At 36.2% G+C, this 16,288-nt stretch overlaps 1 protein-coding gene across 2 annotated transcripts in view; it reads right to left on the bottom strand.

The window, feature by feature from the left end:
- The window catches only part of LOC119552127 (G protein alpha o subunit), a 36,554-nt gene extending 20,562 nt beyond the window's left edge, over positions 1-15,992 (bottom strand). Inside the window, exons 1-4 of one of the 2 annotated variants that reach the window (XM_037861916.1) lie at positions 15,856-15,992; positions 14,012-14,292; positions 1,437-1,621; positions 664-824 (exon numbers count right to left, since the gene is read on the bottom strand). In XM_037861916.1, coding sequence (XP_037717844.1) covers positions 664-824; positions 1,437-1,621; positions 14,012-14,129 — 464 coding nt within the window. In that variant the 5' untranslated portion in view covers positions 14,130-14,292; positions 15,856-15,992. Of the gene's footprint in view, positions 1-663; positions 825-1,436; positions 1,622-4,818; positions 5,327-14,011; positions 14,293-15,855 lie in introns of those variants that run through there. The other variant, XM_037861915.1, reaches the window with a different exon arrangement.
- Positions 15,993-16,288: the final 296 nt, after the last annotated feature.

Here is a 16,288-nt window from a genome sequence, read left to right on the forward strand (position 1 = left end):
TATTACGTTTCAAATCAAATTTAATGAGAGAAAATCACGTATTCAACAGTCATAACGATGAAGCTTAAAATAAATTTGATGAAAGGCCACTCGTGATATGCCAAAGTTAAATTTAGCCAGGAAAGCCAAAGAGTATTTAGTTTCAAATGGCTTAGATATTTATAAAGAACCTTGATTGGTTAAATTCCGTTTTAATTGCTTCTGCTTAAAAATATAAAAAGATAAGAGTGTCTTATCCGTTTTGCTGATAAATTTCCTATGTCAATATATGTTAATTGTCTGGCAAAATGTTTAAAGCGCTTTTATTGTACTTTATATTCAACATAAAAACCACTTTACTTTGAATTTTACTGTTTATATATTTTAGTTGTGTGGTAAAACTTTTAGAGCTCATTAAATATTTCTCATAATTACCATAAAAACCACTTTACTTTCAATTTAGCTGTTTAGCTGTGTAATGTTTCAACCTGCACGCTTTGGTAACGCTCCGAAATAAATTATTTAAAATAATACACACCGTTTGACCACCTACGTGTTTGCAAACTGATTAAAATAACACGATTTAAAATAATTCGGCACCACCATCTGCCCATCTCACTTCGCAGCCCATTTTTCAAGGTGGCCGAATGAATTTGCGTATATGGAATGTGGTATGGTACTCACTATTTAGCGGAATCGTTCAGTTGGTATTCGTTGCTGCGCGAGAAGCACTCCTGGACACCGGCATCCTGCCAGAGGCGTTTCATGGCGGCCAGCAGCTCCTCCGAGAAGGGTTCGGTGTCGTGCATCCGCTGGCACACGTCGAACACCATCTTGGCATCGCTCTATAGGAAGGAAGGGAAGTCCCGGGGGAATCCCAGTAAAAGTAGTTTAGCAAAAAGTAGTGAGAATGATATAGTCGAGTGCCCCGACTATTAGATACCCATTACTCAGCTAACCAACTTCAAAATAGATATACCTTCGTGCTGAGGCGAATAAACATGGATGTTTACATTATATCTACTTTACATTTTACATTCGCGATGTTCTTACTAGATTCAGGAGTAAGGTCATTACCTATTAACTAATGGTCTGATTTTAACCATTTTCGGTGTGTCGGTAGGTATTGGCAAGCGGAATTGAATCAAATTTAATTGAAATTTAAAACTTTATAAATGTGGGCGCCACAGTTTTAGGCGGTTTGTGGGCGTTATAGTGGGCGTGGCACCCTTATACAGTAATCTTCCGCTGCGCAAAAGTCTGTAGAATCTGCATGTCTAGTGCCAACTTGCTAGCTTTTATAGTTTCCAAGATCCCATAGTTCATGCGGACGCTCTGACAGAATATATATTTTATAGGATCGGAGTCCCATCCTTTCCCACGAACTGAATATACCCTCTTTCTCTACGAGTAACGGGTATGCAAACCCACTGAATGGCGACTCATTTGGTACTTACCTCCCGCTCGTTATTGCTGTACTGAATACTTAGGTTTGGCATCGCGCGCAATATTGCAACTAATGATTGTATTGTGTTGCTGTAGACAACCGGTCGATATTGTTTAAAGTCCTCCGCAGTGAAGCCGCTCTCGTGAATGATTTTCATCTGTTTGACTATTGTGCTCTTGCCCGATTCACCGGCACCTAGAAAAGAGAAAAAATTCAGAATCAAGTTAGGGAGATAAGTACATATATATAGTTTATATAGATGGGGTCTTTATGCGTCTGGTTATGCGGTTATCGGCGCCGACAAAAGATCTTAGAGGGTTGCAAATATTTATGCTGCGTTTAGTTCTCGAGCACTAAATGTCTGTGCTTTGTATTCCTCAAGTAGGGCTTAATGGCCTTTGAGCACACACAACCCACCCACATCGTGATTGTGATTATCATTATCATTATCATCATCCTCTGGTCGCCAATGTATCATCTTGAGATGCCCGTCGGCCAATAGAAATGAGAAAAACGCAAATGTTGGGGGTTTGGGTTGGGGGTACGACTATAAATGGCAAACAAAGGATTAATTGTTTGGCCCTGGTCATCTGGCGACTATATAGATAGACTCCTTTTTTTTCTGCTCGTCTCCAGCTTGAAGGATTTGCAAGCTGCAATTTTAGCAGAATTTCCATCCAATTGAATGCAATTTGTTAATTGAGTGTCTGGTGAAGGGGGTTTTGTGATAAACGAGATAATCGACATGGCTGAGAGCTCGGCTGGAAAATTGCTTAGCCTAGCTGTCCTTGGGAAAATGGCATGATTTGATAAATGGTAATTGCATTCGGCTATTTTCACTGCCCACTAGAGCTTAATCATCTTTAAGAAGATTTGAATGAAACGCCATTTGTTGAGTATAATATATAACTCTTTTGCTACATTTTCAGATAGTGCAATCATTGTTTCTCTTTTTTACTTAAAGCCTTCTAAGAGTATTTTAATAAAATTAACTAATTTATGCAGAAATTGATTGTCAAAAGCAAATACAACTTATTAAATAAGCATTTTAATATATACCTATAATATTTGAATGATATGCAAATGAAATAATAAATAGATATATATTTCTTGTGGCTATGAATGGATGCCTTATTGTAAACATCTTCCGTTAACATTTTTTAGATATTGAAATCTTAAATCAATGTAAAGAGTTCATTGTCCACCACTTGAAAAAGTTCACACGTCTTTATAGAATACCAAAAAAAATCTTTGGAAAGAACTCCACCCAAAAAAAAACTATCTGAAACCGAGGAAAATGTTTAGATTTTGAAAACGCAAGAGCGCAAGATCAGGGAAATATCCCTATTTTGTTTATAGAGGCGATCGGGGGACTGAGTAGGCACCTGAGATTAATGTTTTGTTTGTGTGGAAATCGAAGGCAAAGTGCTTAAATTTAATGCCTCCGTGGATGGCAGGAAAACAAAAGAAAAAGATTCGACCAGCAGAGAGTGAGATAGAGGTTATTATTATGAATTCTTGGATGCGCACGGCAGAGTAAGAACAATTTTTTTAAATAAACAATTCCAGTACACCCGAACACACACACGCAGTGGGTGTTGCCTGAAAATGAACAATTTTATTCTGAAACACACGCAAAACTGTCAGAAATTGAAATCTTTTTTCCCCCACTGCCAAACATTTTCGGGCGAGTCCGAAAGCAAAAGAGGAAATTAAATGAAATACACGAAATGTAAACAGCGAAATGGGGCTGTAGGTGGTGGAAAAATGGAAAATGCAGCCGGAGATGAGAGCTACTGAAAAGTGTATGAAAATGTGGAAATTACTCATTTGGCCAGCGGCAGAAGCAACGAGCAACGAAATGCAATTTTCCCTACATTTTCCGCCTTGATTAACAGCCCAAATTTGGTCAATTCTCCATATTCTTTCTCGCTCGCTTCGAAATGCGGAAAATTCACAGAGGTTATTTATGCCAATGTAATGTCTATTTTTCATTTTCCTTAATGCCTCCCAGCGGACATGTTTATTATGCCCGCTTATCACAATCGGAATCCAATTGCAATTACAATCAACTGCCATATATTATTCTACATATGTACATATTTTCCATGACTTACACACAGATACAGACACACACACCCTCCATTCGATTCACCCGCAAACAAGTGACCTTGAACTTTCCGTCTGATGCATAAAAATATTATTGCGATTATTAAATTTATGGCATTGCACTACTGTCGTCCTAAGCAATAATCGAGAGGGAACTGTGCCAAGAAAATGGAAGCAAAACTTGCCAGCAATCGATATAGAGTAATTAAATAATTGATAGCAATAACTGAAGAGTCAAGTTCTCTAAGAATTATTTATGGGTTGGCCTAAGTACGAATCAGGATGACTTTCGCATTTTATATGGTTTGTTTATGTTGTGGTATTTTTGCTCTGACATTTTTGTGATTTGTGGATCGAACATGGATAGAACAGTATGATGTTTAGCAAATCAACTTGGAATATTTGGTAAGCAAGGGTATTTTTATTTTATTTTAGAGGAATAATACATTTAACTTTCGATTAATATTAATCTTTTGATGACTGCATAGATTTCCTAATAATATAAATTTTAAGTTCAACTGTTAGTAGAGATACGTTAAAACATTTTAAACGTTTTAATTGTACTTTGGTTCCATTTTGATTACACTGATAAGCAAAAATTAAACATAGTAAATACAAAGATTTCATTTTACATTACAAAAATTTAGCAATTATATTTGTTAGTTTAAATAATTCTAAATTTGATTTTACCATGACAATGTTTATTTAATAACGTAAAATACAAATATGACTAACAATATAAATATTTTCTTCTTGAATTAAATATTTTTACATAAAATCATGTAACCTAATGTATTCTGTTAAATATTATGTTTTTGTTAATATTTTTAAAAATAAAATATAAAATAATTAATGATTTGTTAATAATTCTGTGAGTTCAAACGATTGATTTTCCAAATAAAAACGGCAAGATTAACCTTACATTTTAACACAGTTTTTAATAAGTAATGCACATACAGTGCTATTATTTTAAATTTTAGATTTTAATGGGAAAATTTACACTTAACAGCCACTTTTGGCTTAAAAAATATATTCCAAATAAAGAGAGACCTCAGAGAGTGATGTTGGGGCCACAAATGGCATCTGTCAAAGGCCAAGGCTGCACAGCTGAGGGCAAAAAGTGTCCATGCTCCTTTTAAGGACATTTCAGGGGTTTAATGAGCAGCCAGGGCAGCCGCTAAGTATGCTACACTAATCTTGGCCCAGCCGCGAATTAAATATTCAGGTGGCTTTTCCCTAAGTTCCCCAAATTCCCTGGGAAAACCGGGAACGGGAAAACTTACCCAGCAGCAGGAGCTTGATGTCCTTTGCCGCCTGTATGCCGTCCTCCTTGAGGTTGCGCTCGATGAGGCGACTCCTGGCGGCTGCGGCTCGCTCCTCGGCAGACTGTGCGCAGCCCATGGTGCGTATTGCCTCGACGCAAAACGTTTTGAAGGTCGTTTGGTATCGGCCAACTCAATGGCCGACTACGATGCCAGCGAAGAAAACCAGGTGTACAACGCGTGGGTATTCGAAATCTGGGGATCTAACTAGGTCTGCTATCCGAGAATTCCGGTCTGGTCACTTAACTTTAACCTCCAGTTTGATTTGCCAATTTTCTATGTGTATTTTCATTCACTTTTAGTCACTCTTTTTTTCTTTTCAGGTTTTTACTTTTATGTTAAATACACTGTTCTTAAACACACTGCAAAATAGTTATTATTATCTGATCCAACAATTCAGTTTTGTTTTTATCTGCGCATTTTGTTTTGATCCGCTCGGAAAAAAGTATCTCAAGGATACGCGTTTTGACCGCTAACGGTCGAGTCCAATTGTAAACTGAAAAATCCGCGTGTCCAAGAGCAAGGAAATTCGTTACTCGCCGCTCGCAATTGCGGGAAATTTTGTTGTCTTTGGCTAGGAAAAACAGTAAAAACTAGAAATCAAGAGAGGGAGAGAGTGGAAGAGCGAGAAAGAGAGCCAAAGCAGCGAGTGGAAAAGCTCTAGGCGAGGGCTTTCTGAGCCAAGGAAAAATGTGTAATGAAGGAGCGTGTTTTTCATTAACCAAAACTCAAAGTGCGTACAAATATGGCAAAAATCAATAATTTACTATGATAATTTTTCGGTTTTTTCCCCTTTTGTGTTTAGTTTGGAAGTTTAAAAAATATATTTAGATTTTTTTTAATAATTATAAAGCTCTTTATGATTAATTGCTCTATTATCGCTGAAACTTCTTCACTTTATGCCTTTTAATTTTTTTATTTCACGCGTTGTCTTACAAGTGGCCATAAACAAGAGAGAGGGAGTGAGAGAGTGGGCTGGAAAATGGGCACATGCTGACGCAAGGAGGCGTTCTTTTTTGTTGTTTCAGCCAAATAAGAAAAGCACAAACAAAACTTTTCTTTTGTACACTTGGCAGCTATTTGTTTTTGTATTCCAGCAGGCCAAAATGATTCATGCGTTTATCCAAAAAAAAAAAAGGGAGAGAAAAGGGGAAATAACTTTTTTCACAGATTTCAGCGCCAAACTGAATTGTTTTAAAGACCTTAAATTAACACATTTAATTATTACATATTTTATTATATTCAACACCTTATTTTTTTAGCGTTTTTGTATTATTTTAAGAACTTTTAATTAACGGTTTTTAGCTCTCTTTTGTGCGAGTTTTCCGGAGAGCTGGCAGAATTCAACTGAACTAACGGAACTGTGTGCCTGGATGCGCTGGAAGTGCGCTCTCTTTCGTTTTTTTTGGTGCCGCCCAAAGAGGCGAGCTTTCTCAGTACACATGAAAGCTCAGAGAGAGAGAGAGAGGGAGCAGGAAGTGAGAGCGCCTGCGCCTGCGCCACTGGAAAGTTGGAGAGTGCAAAGCAACGAGTCTGCGCAGGACCAAACCAGCGAGTGGCCGCAAGACAAGGACAACCCCAAAAGCAACGAATGCGCCCACGCGATTTTCGTTTTTCTTTCATTTTTATTTTCCTTTTTCGTTTTTCTTTTCTTTTTTTTTTTTTTGTTTGAGCAACTTAAAGTGGCTTTGCAGTTTAAATGGAGAATGCCATTTGCTACCCTCCTCGCACACAATTAAGTCGACGGCTTTAGAACTTTGCCACGTTTATGGGCCAAGCCAAAGCGCATTAGCACAAAACAGTTGGCCAGCAGCAGGATCTGACCCCCTCTCTCACTCTCTCTTTGCCTCTACGCCCCTGCATAGCGGAAAATCGAGGAAAATCACCATTAGATAAAACAATCGCATTCATTCGATTGATGGGATTCTGTCGACGAGAACTTTGATTGAATGGTTGAATTCAATGGTCCGAATGAATACCTGCATCTGAAAATCGAGATTATGAGCAATTCAATTAACAGTCCCATCAAATATGCCATTGAGTCTCAATTAAGAAATTGACCAGCCCATCAACGGGCGAAATGTCGGCAATTATTTATGCTTAATGGTACAGTGGAGCCCGGCTGCCCTGGATTTATTACCCACGCTAATGGATCGTAAGTTTAGAATGGGGAACACCTTGCGGTCCTTAGCCACAGCCAATTTATAGTGCCCCTGATCAGCTGTTTCAGTTTGTAAATGTATAAGAAACATATCTAATAATAATATGAGCAATAGAAACTAGAAAGAATGGGAATTCTTCTAAAAAATGTATAGTATGTATATTTTTGGGCTATTTTTGTATTATTCTTCATTATAATATATATTTTCCAATAGTTTTTAAAGTAGGAATTTGTTGGTATGTAAGCTGTCTAGGGCGGATGAATTTTGTATATTTAAAAAAGGATCCATTTAAAAACTTTTTTCTATAAAAGTATTCTATTCTAAGTATGAATGATTTAAAATTTAAAATTTGAATTTTTTACTAACATCTGACTCACTGCGTCTTAAATTTTAATTGACTCATTATTATCAAGTGTTACAAACTAAAGTTTTTGATAATAATTGTAATTTACTTGGAATTCTATTTTGCACAAGTTCATCTTATACCAATTTATTTTATAATAAGGACCCTTGTCCAATTCCCATTTACTTGAATAATGCGCATTATTTAAGAAACGTTGTGCACTTGTTTCTCAAATTTCCCAAAAGTTCGGATAGGCAACGTTTTATCCAACTGATAACTTTTTACCTTGAACTCATCTCCCTGCCAATTAAGTGCTGACATCCTGATTCTGAACCTTTGACAAGAGGCAATCAGGAAGTTTTCCGGGCACAGCGTGATTTTCCGAGAAATTCTATCCCCACCGCCTTTGGAACATGCGAGGTTGGTTAAAGGCGGCGATAATTACCCCCACGTTCCCGTGTCAAAGGGTTGTGGGAAAACAGGCAATTCGACTTTATAGACGAGCAAATGGCGTGATAAAAACAAAATGTCAAAAAAAGGACAATAGAAAGTGCACGAACTGCACGGAGAAAAATTATGGGAAAGAAAAAAATATAGAAGCAAATCATAAAAAACACACTTTCTGTAAAGGATACATTTTTGTCTTTCCCATTTTAATAAGAATTTTTCTAGAATTTAAATAACCTCTTACGGTGATCTCCAATTTTAAATTCTGATGTTTTTAGAGACGTTAAAAATCAAAAACGAGATTTTTTACTACCAGATTTAGTCTTTTCCTCTAAATGAAACTAGTTCCAAGTTTGAAAAACACGGACTTTCAAAACGGGAGAAAAACGTATTTGAACTGCGACACTCCAGATTTTACATATTTGAATGTACTTATTCGATCGATATTCTAGACATATTACCTACAAAAATATTACAAACAAATATATTTTTCAAGTGTGCAAGACCTTACTCCCCATCAATCAAATATGAGCAATGCGACTTCGAAGCAACCAGAATATTCAACAGTACAAATTCTCTACATATAGCTGTGATATCTTCTTCATAATTGATGGCTTAAAAATGAAGGTTTTTTTAAACTCGACGTTGTAGCAACGATTACACTTTAAAATGTTTTAATATTAGATGGCAATTCAAAGTGACTTTGACTTGTTAGGAAGTCTGCTGGATTTTTAGTGCAGCTGGTAGAAATAGGACCACATGCATTGCTCTGTGTAAAATATTTGGTATTCAAAAGGGAACCCCTGTTTTCACCTCGATGCCCCAAACGAGTTTAATTAAATTATCACTGTGCGAATATGAACCACAACGATGGAAGCACGGGAAAAAAAACAATGAATGGGCAAATGAAATTATTGAATGAATTGGGTTCCAGAAGCAGAGGGTGAACTATGTATATACTATACACTCTATAGGGAACCGCAAACCGCAGCCAACGACAAACGGCAAGCAAATTGACAACTTTTATATGTATATTTCTTTTTTATCACGCGAACTCTTCGCCTCTTTGGAATGAATGACAGGCAGCGGCAAAGTGGAGCACTTGTGCACTTGTCTGAAACAATCTGCACCTCCCCCCAAACAAAACGAACCATCCATCCATCCAACCATCTATCCATTGCCATTTTCCATTTCCATTTTCTGTGTCGTTTTACGGGTCGCAGGTCGCGGGGCCTTTTGGCACCCGGGCGACACTTGACTCTGCTCAATTAGGTTCGATTTGTGCTGTATTTGGCATCTTTTATAGTTTATTTAACGAGCCTGTTTACTGCCATTTTGTGGGCTATTTGGCTCCGAGAGTTTCCAGAGTTTCCAAACTTAATTGCTTTGTTACATTTGTTTGGTCTTGTAGATTGTAAGGGTCATCGACTGCTTATGTTGATTTGCCATTAAATAACATTCAGTTGAATATATATATATATATAATGTTAAAAAAAATTTATATGCGTAAGCACAGAATATTCTACATGTAAATTTAAAATAATCTTAATTATTTCCTTTGTGAATCATCATCATATTAAACTTAACTTTTATTATTATTATTACTAAGCTCTTTTATTTTTTATATGTACATACATGGGTTTTTGGCTCTCTATTGCAGGATCGCAATCAACGTTATTTGCAATGAATCAGCCTTTTCAACAGGAAGGAATAACAAAATTGTATATTAAAACGAATGGTATTCCCTAAAGCTTAAAATTGTATGACTTCCTCATTTTATCAGAAGACGTTCCTTGTAGGCCTTTATATGAAAAGTAATAAGTGTACTAGACTTTAGGTAAATCATTTTTGAAATGGGTAAATTAAAGTCGCAACTCTTTCATATACTTTTTTAAAAACTAAGCTGTTATCAATAACTAATCCTAGGACGCTACTACTTTCCGATAGCATAGGAAATATTTTATCATCGGCAAGATAAAACTAATTCCTGTTAAAGTAATGAAAAAGCGACAGTATCTTATTTAAACTGATAGTTACTAAAAAACTAAAAAGAAATGGTAATTTATTCATATCTTTCCAAGAACGTGGAGTTTATTTTCTTAGGAACAGCTTCTGTTCTTTCCTAAATATGTATATCTTATATCTTCAAGAGTTTGTAGTACCTTTACTTTTCTGGTTCTTTTCGCTTCAAATTGTTTTCCCATTGTTTTATGTAGCCGTATCACTCAGCACAAGGGCCCACAAAGTGGCAAACAAACGAGCATCGAACGTTTCCTCAATAACCTTTGGCTTGAAAATTATGCCTCAAGTGGCAGTTTCTTCAAACTTCCGCCAGGAGGCGCCACTCGACGGGGCGCAGGGCACAGTGCTGTTGCGAAGTATGCAGCCACACCCAGGACATGTACACGTTTCCTTTCACTCCCTTCCGTCCTGTGCCGACCATTGTTTCGTTAGTGTTTCCTGGCCGCCATTCGATGCTTCCGCCTGCCATTCGTCTGCCCCTGGAACCCCCCTTAGCCGCCCTTTCCACCCACTTTTGGGTGAGCAAATCCCCCCTCCCCACCCATTTAACAGGCCTTGTTGCAACATGGGCGCAATCCACTCCTCGCCACTCGACTCTGCTCCTTGTTGCTTGTTGGGGCGTTTAAAAGTTTTGCCTGATTGCACAGAACAACAGCGAGTAACTGTGGGCAAAGTAATGCGCCTACACAGGAAAAAAAAGGGACTAGAATAGCCTCTATAGTATTTTAAAAATTACTACAAAATACATTTAAATTAAGGGTTTTAAACCACGTTACCCATTGCATTTTGTCTATATCAATCGCTTAGCAATGTGTTTTTCCAAACATATGTTTATTATAAAGAAGGCATTACCAATTTTTTTTATCACTAGAGATTTTTTCCAAATTCTCGCCTCAAATTCGCTTCTTGTATAATCAAATATTAGTCTTTTTTAAATATCGAAACATTTTCTGAAATATAAATTTAATTTAGGTACGTTTGCCAGAGTTATCTGAATCAATAAAATAATGTTGGTCTTCTAAAGAATTCGCGTTTTATATTTATGTGTTCTTACATAATTTTTATTCAAATTCGATTCTTATATAATTTAATATTAGTCTTATTTAAGTATCTAACAATTTTCTAAAATATAAATTAAATTGAAGTACGTTTGCCAGAGATATCTGAATCAATAAAATAATGTTGGTCTTCTAAAGAATTCGCGTTTTATAGAAATGTGTTTTTACATCATTTTTAATAAGAACATGTAAATCAATGCTTAAATTCTTTGAAATGTCAGAACATCCACTTCAGAAGAATTGCCTTTTTTCGCCCTTTAATATCCATACGTTTTTGTAAAGTACAATTTATAATGTCCAAAAAAATAATTATACCTTTTTCAATAAAGGAACAGTTTTTATATGTATGTATCAAGAACATGTTATTATATTTGTTAGGTAACTTTCATGGCACAGTTTTTATATTTATAGAAAAAGGTAACTTATTAAGGTATATTTTTCGAACCCCGTTAGAATTAGTACCAGTGTAGCATTTTCAGTAAGTAACATGTTTGTTTGCCATGTTAAAGTGAAAGAGAAATTCCCGTGTATATTGCAGCGTTGTCCTTTGTCCTTTGTCTGCCTGGCTGCCTGCATCCTTATCTCTTTTTCGGGGGCGAGTCAAAGTCAATAGGATTAACTGACATTTCAATGTCAGTGGCGCAACCAGGCTGGCAAACACTCTGACATGTCCCAAAACCACGGAGCACCCTTGTCGCCCACTGACACACACGTGCGATTGTTTCAATGTCTAGTGGCGTCGATTGCCCTCACTCCTCGGCGCAGGCAGACGCACTTGGCCAAAATCTAAGGCTAAGGCTAAGGCTGCAGCTGCAGTCACAGATGCACTTGACGATGGGATTGCGGCTGGTGCCGAACAGAGATGGCAAACCAATTGGGACACTAGGTTTTACCAAAGGTCATGTTCTCAACTAGACTCTTAACTGTTGTAGAACTAACTGTCATCTCAGACAAAATTATTATCTTCCTTATGCTAATCTAAAACTAGATTTTAAACTCTAAGGATCGATTTATAGGTATAAGCTTTAGAACCTACTTTTAGTTTACCATGGTGTTAAACTAACTATAATGGTAAAGCCAATGTTTTAAACTCTAAATGTCCTTCATTTTGTAGACTTAAGTTCTACTCTTAGTTTACCATGATGTCAAACTAACTATAATATTAAACTAAAGGTAGGTCTGAAACTTTAAATTGTTATACGATTTTTGGATTAAAACCTATTTTTAGCTTACCATGTTGTTAAACTAACTATAATGTTAAGCTAAATGTAGGTTTGAAACTTTAAATTGTGATACGTTTTCTAGGCTTAAAACCTACTTTTAGTTTAGCATGATGTTAAACTAACTATAGTGTAAAACTAAAAGTGGGCATGAAACTCTAAATTTCCATAGGTTTTCTAGGACTAGGGCCTACTTTTAATTTATTATGATTTTAAACTAACCATAATGTTAAATAAAATGTAGGTTAACGTTATCTATATTTAAAACCTACTTTTTTGTTAGCATTATGTAAAACTAACAGTAGCATTTAAATTCTAGATTTACCTACGTTTAAAACCTACTTTTAGTTTTACATGAGATCGTGAAAACAATTCCTAGCATATTTTATTTTTTTTTATAAGTAAAAAATTAAAAAAAAATTTTAAATTAAAAATTTTACACACGTTAGAAATAAAGGAACTTAAGTTTGAACAAAATATATACAAAAACATTAATGTTGTTCATTGATTATATCTACATTTCGTTCAAAACCTTATAAAATATATTTATGGAAAATGTAATGCATTCAGAACTAGTTTTCAATTATTCATGTACTTTCCTAAATTAACTTTAAATTACAATTTAAACACACAATTAACTTTAAGCTTATTAAGATAAAGCATGAAATATCTTCCCATATTAATATCTATACCATTTTTTTTGACGGTGATGCACTAAGATCAGTACAAATAAGCAATGTATCATCCACTTTTCCTAGGTAAACTATAATAGTTTTTTCGGAACCGCATTTTAGCTATCCCATCACTACCGCATCGAGTGGATCTGAACCACTCGAATCGAGGCGAGGCTCCTGATCCACGAGCCACATGGCTCCTCGAAAGTGTTTAGTTTTCACACTCGCTTGCCGCAAAGGCAGATGCAACTGTTGCTGCTGCCATTGTTTATGGACCTGCCTGCACAGTGGATTGTAGGACCATTTTATTTTGGGAAAACCATTCCCACATGCAACACCCAAAAGTTGACCCAAATTACTACAATTTCGCCTTGGCCAAAAAACACGCTAAGAATAGTTTGTCATTGAGTTCATGCATCATCGGTAAAACAGAGTGGAATAACCTTGGGTGGGTTCTTTTTTTTATGGGCCAACAAGTCGTTACTTTTAAGTTCCTTTTGAAAAGGCATGCAAGGCTTATCAAAAAAATAAATAATAGTTCAGGAAGTTAAAGAACCATTGATAAAAATTTAAGTAAATGGAATATTTTAAATTCCATTTATTAAAAACAAAGAACGTAGAAAAACGTAAAGCTGACTAAGAATTGTATGATAATTCTGGGATCCTAACTATTATATATTTATGCTCCCAACTATTTTTTGAGCTTTATAGTATATAAAAAAAACCTCATATTTCATAAACTTTTTAATGAAAATACAATGCTTAAAAAGTAGGTTGGTGTTATTAAATTTTCTATTGGAATCGATTTTTTTTCTTTTTAGCACACATATTTTGGCACCATGTAGTTTTTTTTAGATCTAATTTTGTTTTTAGTTGAAATTATTAGTATATTTTCGAGAAGAGGTTGTTAATTTTGTACATTATAAAAGGTAATTAGACCTTCTTAGTCGGAAAATGGAAATAATTTCGGGGAATCATCTTGAAAAAGAAATTAAAGATCAGGTAAAGTCCAAATTTACGTATATTTAGTATTTCCGACACTTTTCCAATAAATATTCCCCTATCTATCGGCACATAAAACCGAAAATACAATTTTCCAACGCTCAAGTGCTCCGAATTCCGGCAACCGATAAACCAGCACTTTCCCCCGAAATAGAACAATAGAATCAAGTGGAAAGGTAAAATTTCCACTTCCGGTGAGGGAAAATCAAGGGGAAAGTACACTTACCCAAGAGCAGGAGCTTGATGTCCTTGGCCGCCTGGATACCATCCTCCTTCAGGTTCTTCTCGATCTGTTTGGATCGCTGGATGGCGGCGCGTTCTTCGGCGGATGTGGTGCAGCCCATTGTGATTTGGGGTTTGGATTCTGTTTCTGATTTGGTTTTGGATTTGGATTTGGACCTGGAGTTACACGGGGGTTCTTTTCGGTTTATGGGTTTTTGGTTTCCAATTTTCCTGGACTTCTTTTCTTTTTATCTTATTTGCTTATGTACAGTTTTACGGTTTCAACTGAAATGGAATATTGAACCCATCAACAATAACAAATGCACGGGTCAACGGGTGATTCACTATAAACAGGGAGCAATCGATAAAGGGAACCAATGAAAACCAAGGCTATTTACTCTATACAGCTGTGTTCAGAAAAGATGTGGTGTACTTTTTATTGTTTTTTTATGGAATTGATAAAAAGAAAACATCACCAAAAGGAAAACCTGGGAATCCCAATTACTTATAATTTTTTTTTGAAAATACTTTATTTTTAATGATGTAAAGCTTTTTAATCCCTTATGTTTTATCAAATGTTTGAACTAAAGTTAAAAGGAAAACCTGCGAAAGCCTTATTACTTATAATGTTTTTTTGAAAATACTTAATTTTTAATGATGTAAAATAATGTAATGATGTAAAACTGTTTAATCCCTTATGTTTTATCAAACGTTTGAACTAAAGTTATATTTAAAATTATTATTTTTAATCTATGCTTTTCAGCACAGCTGTATTTTCATTTATATCATGAAATTATAAGAACAAGCACCCCCTAATTTTCTTTCACTGTAATGGGTTCAGCAAGGACGGGGCCTTATTTTATGGCCGCCACTGTACGTCCAATAGGGCGCGCACTGTTTCAATTATGTTGTTTTTGGTTTTATCAGCAGACGCAAAGTAAGAATAAAAGCAAAAGCATTGATAGCCAGCTAATTTGCATATGGAGCATGTTTGTGATATCGATACAAAATTCATCAATCGTGCTGATAAGATAAATCCAGCAGATAATGATGGATCTCGATAAGGATGGGTAATTTATCATGTAAGTGAATTAGTCGGGGGGCCAAAAATCCATATATTTAAGCTTGGTTCTTGGGTTTATTTTATTTTCTAGACATTAGAATTGGGCATCACTTGTCGAGGTTTTATTTTATAGAGTTTTTCTTATTTTTGGATTTGTTTTTAACACTTTTTTATTTCATCTTTTTCTGGTTTTTCCTTATTTGTTATATTTTTTGTGTGTATGTATTAGGCGTGGGCGTAGGCGCTAAAAAAGCGCCGGCTCTTTGGAAAAAAGGCGGTGGGTTGTTCGGGAGTTTTCTTTCGAGCGTTTCCCTTTGGGAAAATTAAATTATGCAAAAAATAATGCCGTTTTTATGCAAACTGTTAACCATTTCGAGTGTATAAATTTTCATTTAGTTTGTCGCTTTTGCACTCACACACTCGCACGCGCACTCACTCACACGCACACGCACTACGCACTCTCACGCGCTGCACACGCCACACCCCCCGCCCACTGGGCCGCCACCGCCCACCACCCCCCGAGTTTTCCTTTTCCTTTTTTTTCTTCTTTTTTTTCAGCTTCACATTTACCACCGCCTAGTTTTCCAGTCGTATACACACCGCTCAAATGTATGTGCGCCTGTGTGTGTGTGCCTCTGTTTCAGCTCAACGTGTGTGTGTGTGTGTGTACGTTGGTGTGCAGGAGGCTCTCTTTTGCGTTTGGTTATTCTTATTGGTTCCGTTCGTTTTGCGCTCCTTTTTCACGACTCGCTTTTGTTGTTACTGCACCGATCGTGATAATTTACCGTTGCACTTGCCGAGCACTTGCACTTGTATTTTTGGCCGCAGTGATATTGGTAAATTGCACTTTTCTAGTGTGCGAAAATCTAGCTGCTCTCTCTCGCTTCGTTCGCTCTTTCAAACTGCTCCGCAACCGAGGCGAACAGCTGTTGGCGGCGGCGGTGCGCAGCACTGGTCGCGGCGGGGGTGGGCGCTGACCAACACTGGCCGCAACAGCTGCTATAATGTGAGCTTACAAATATATTCATTTTTAATATTAAGAATAATAATTAAAGGTCTTCTGAAAAAGGTTTGATAATTTTACTTTTTTATAATTACCCGCTTCTTATTTTCAAGTAACAAAAGTTTTGCATATAGATGCATTCTTAAAACGTATAGGGCTAGTTTGTACATTATTTAGAATCTGCTTTAAATTGGTCTTGTAAAAATAAATCAAAT

The sequence above is a fragment of the Drosophila subpulchrella genome, chromosome 2R (assembly GCF_014743375.2).
Source record: "Drosophila subpulchrella strain 33 F10 #4 breed RU33 chromosome 2R, RU_Dsub_v1.1 Primary Assembly, whole genome shotgun sequence".
Lineage (NCBI taxonomy): Eukaryota > Metazoa > Arthropoda > Insecta > Diptera > Drosophilidae > Drosophila > Drosophila subpulchrella.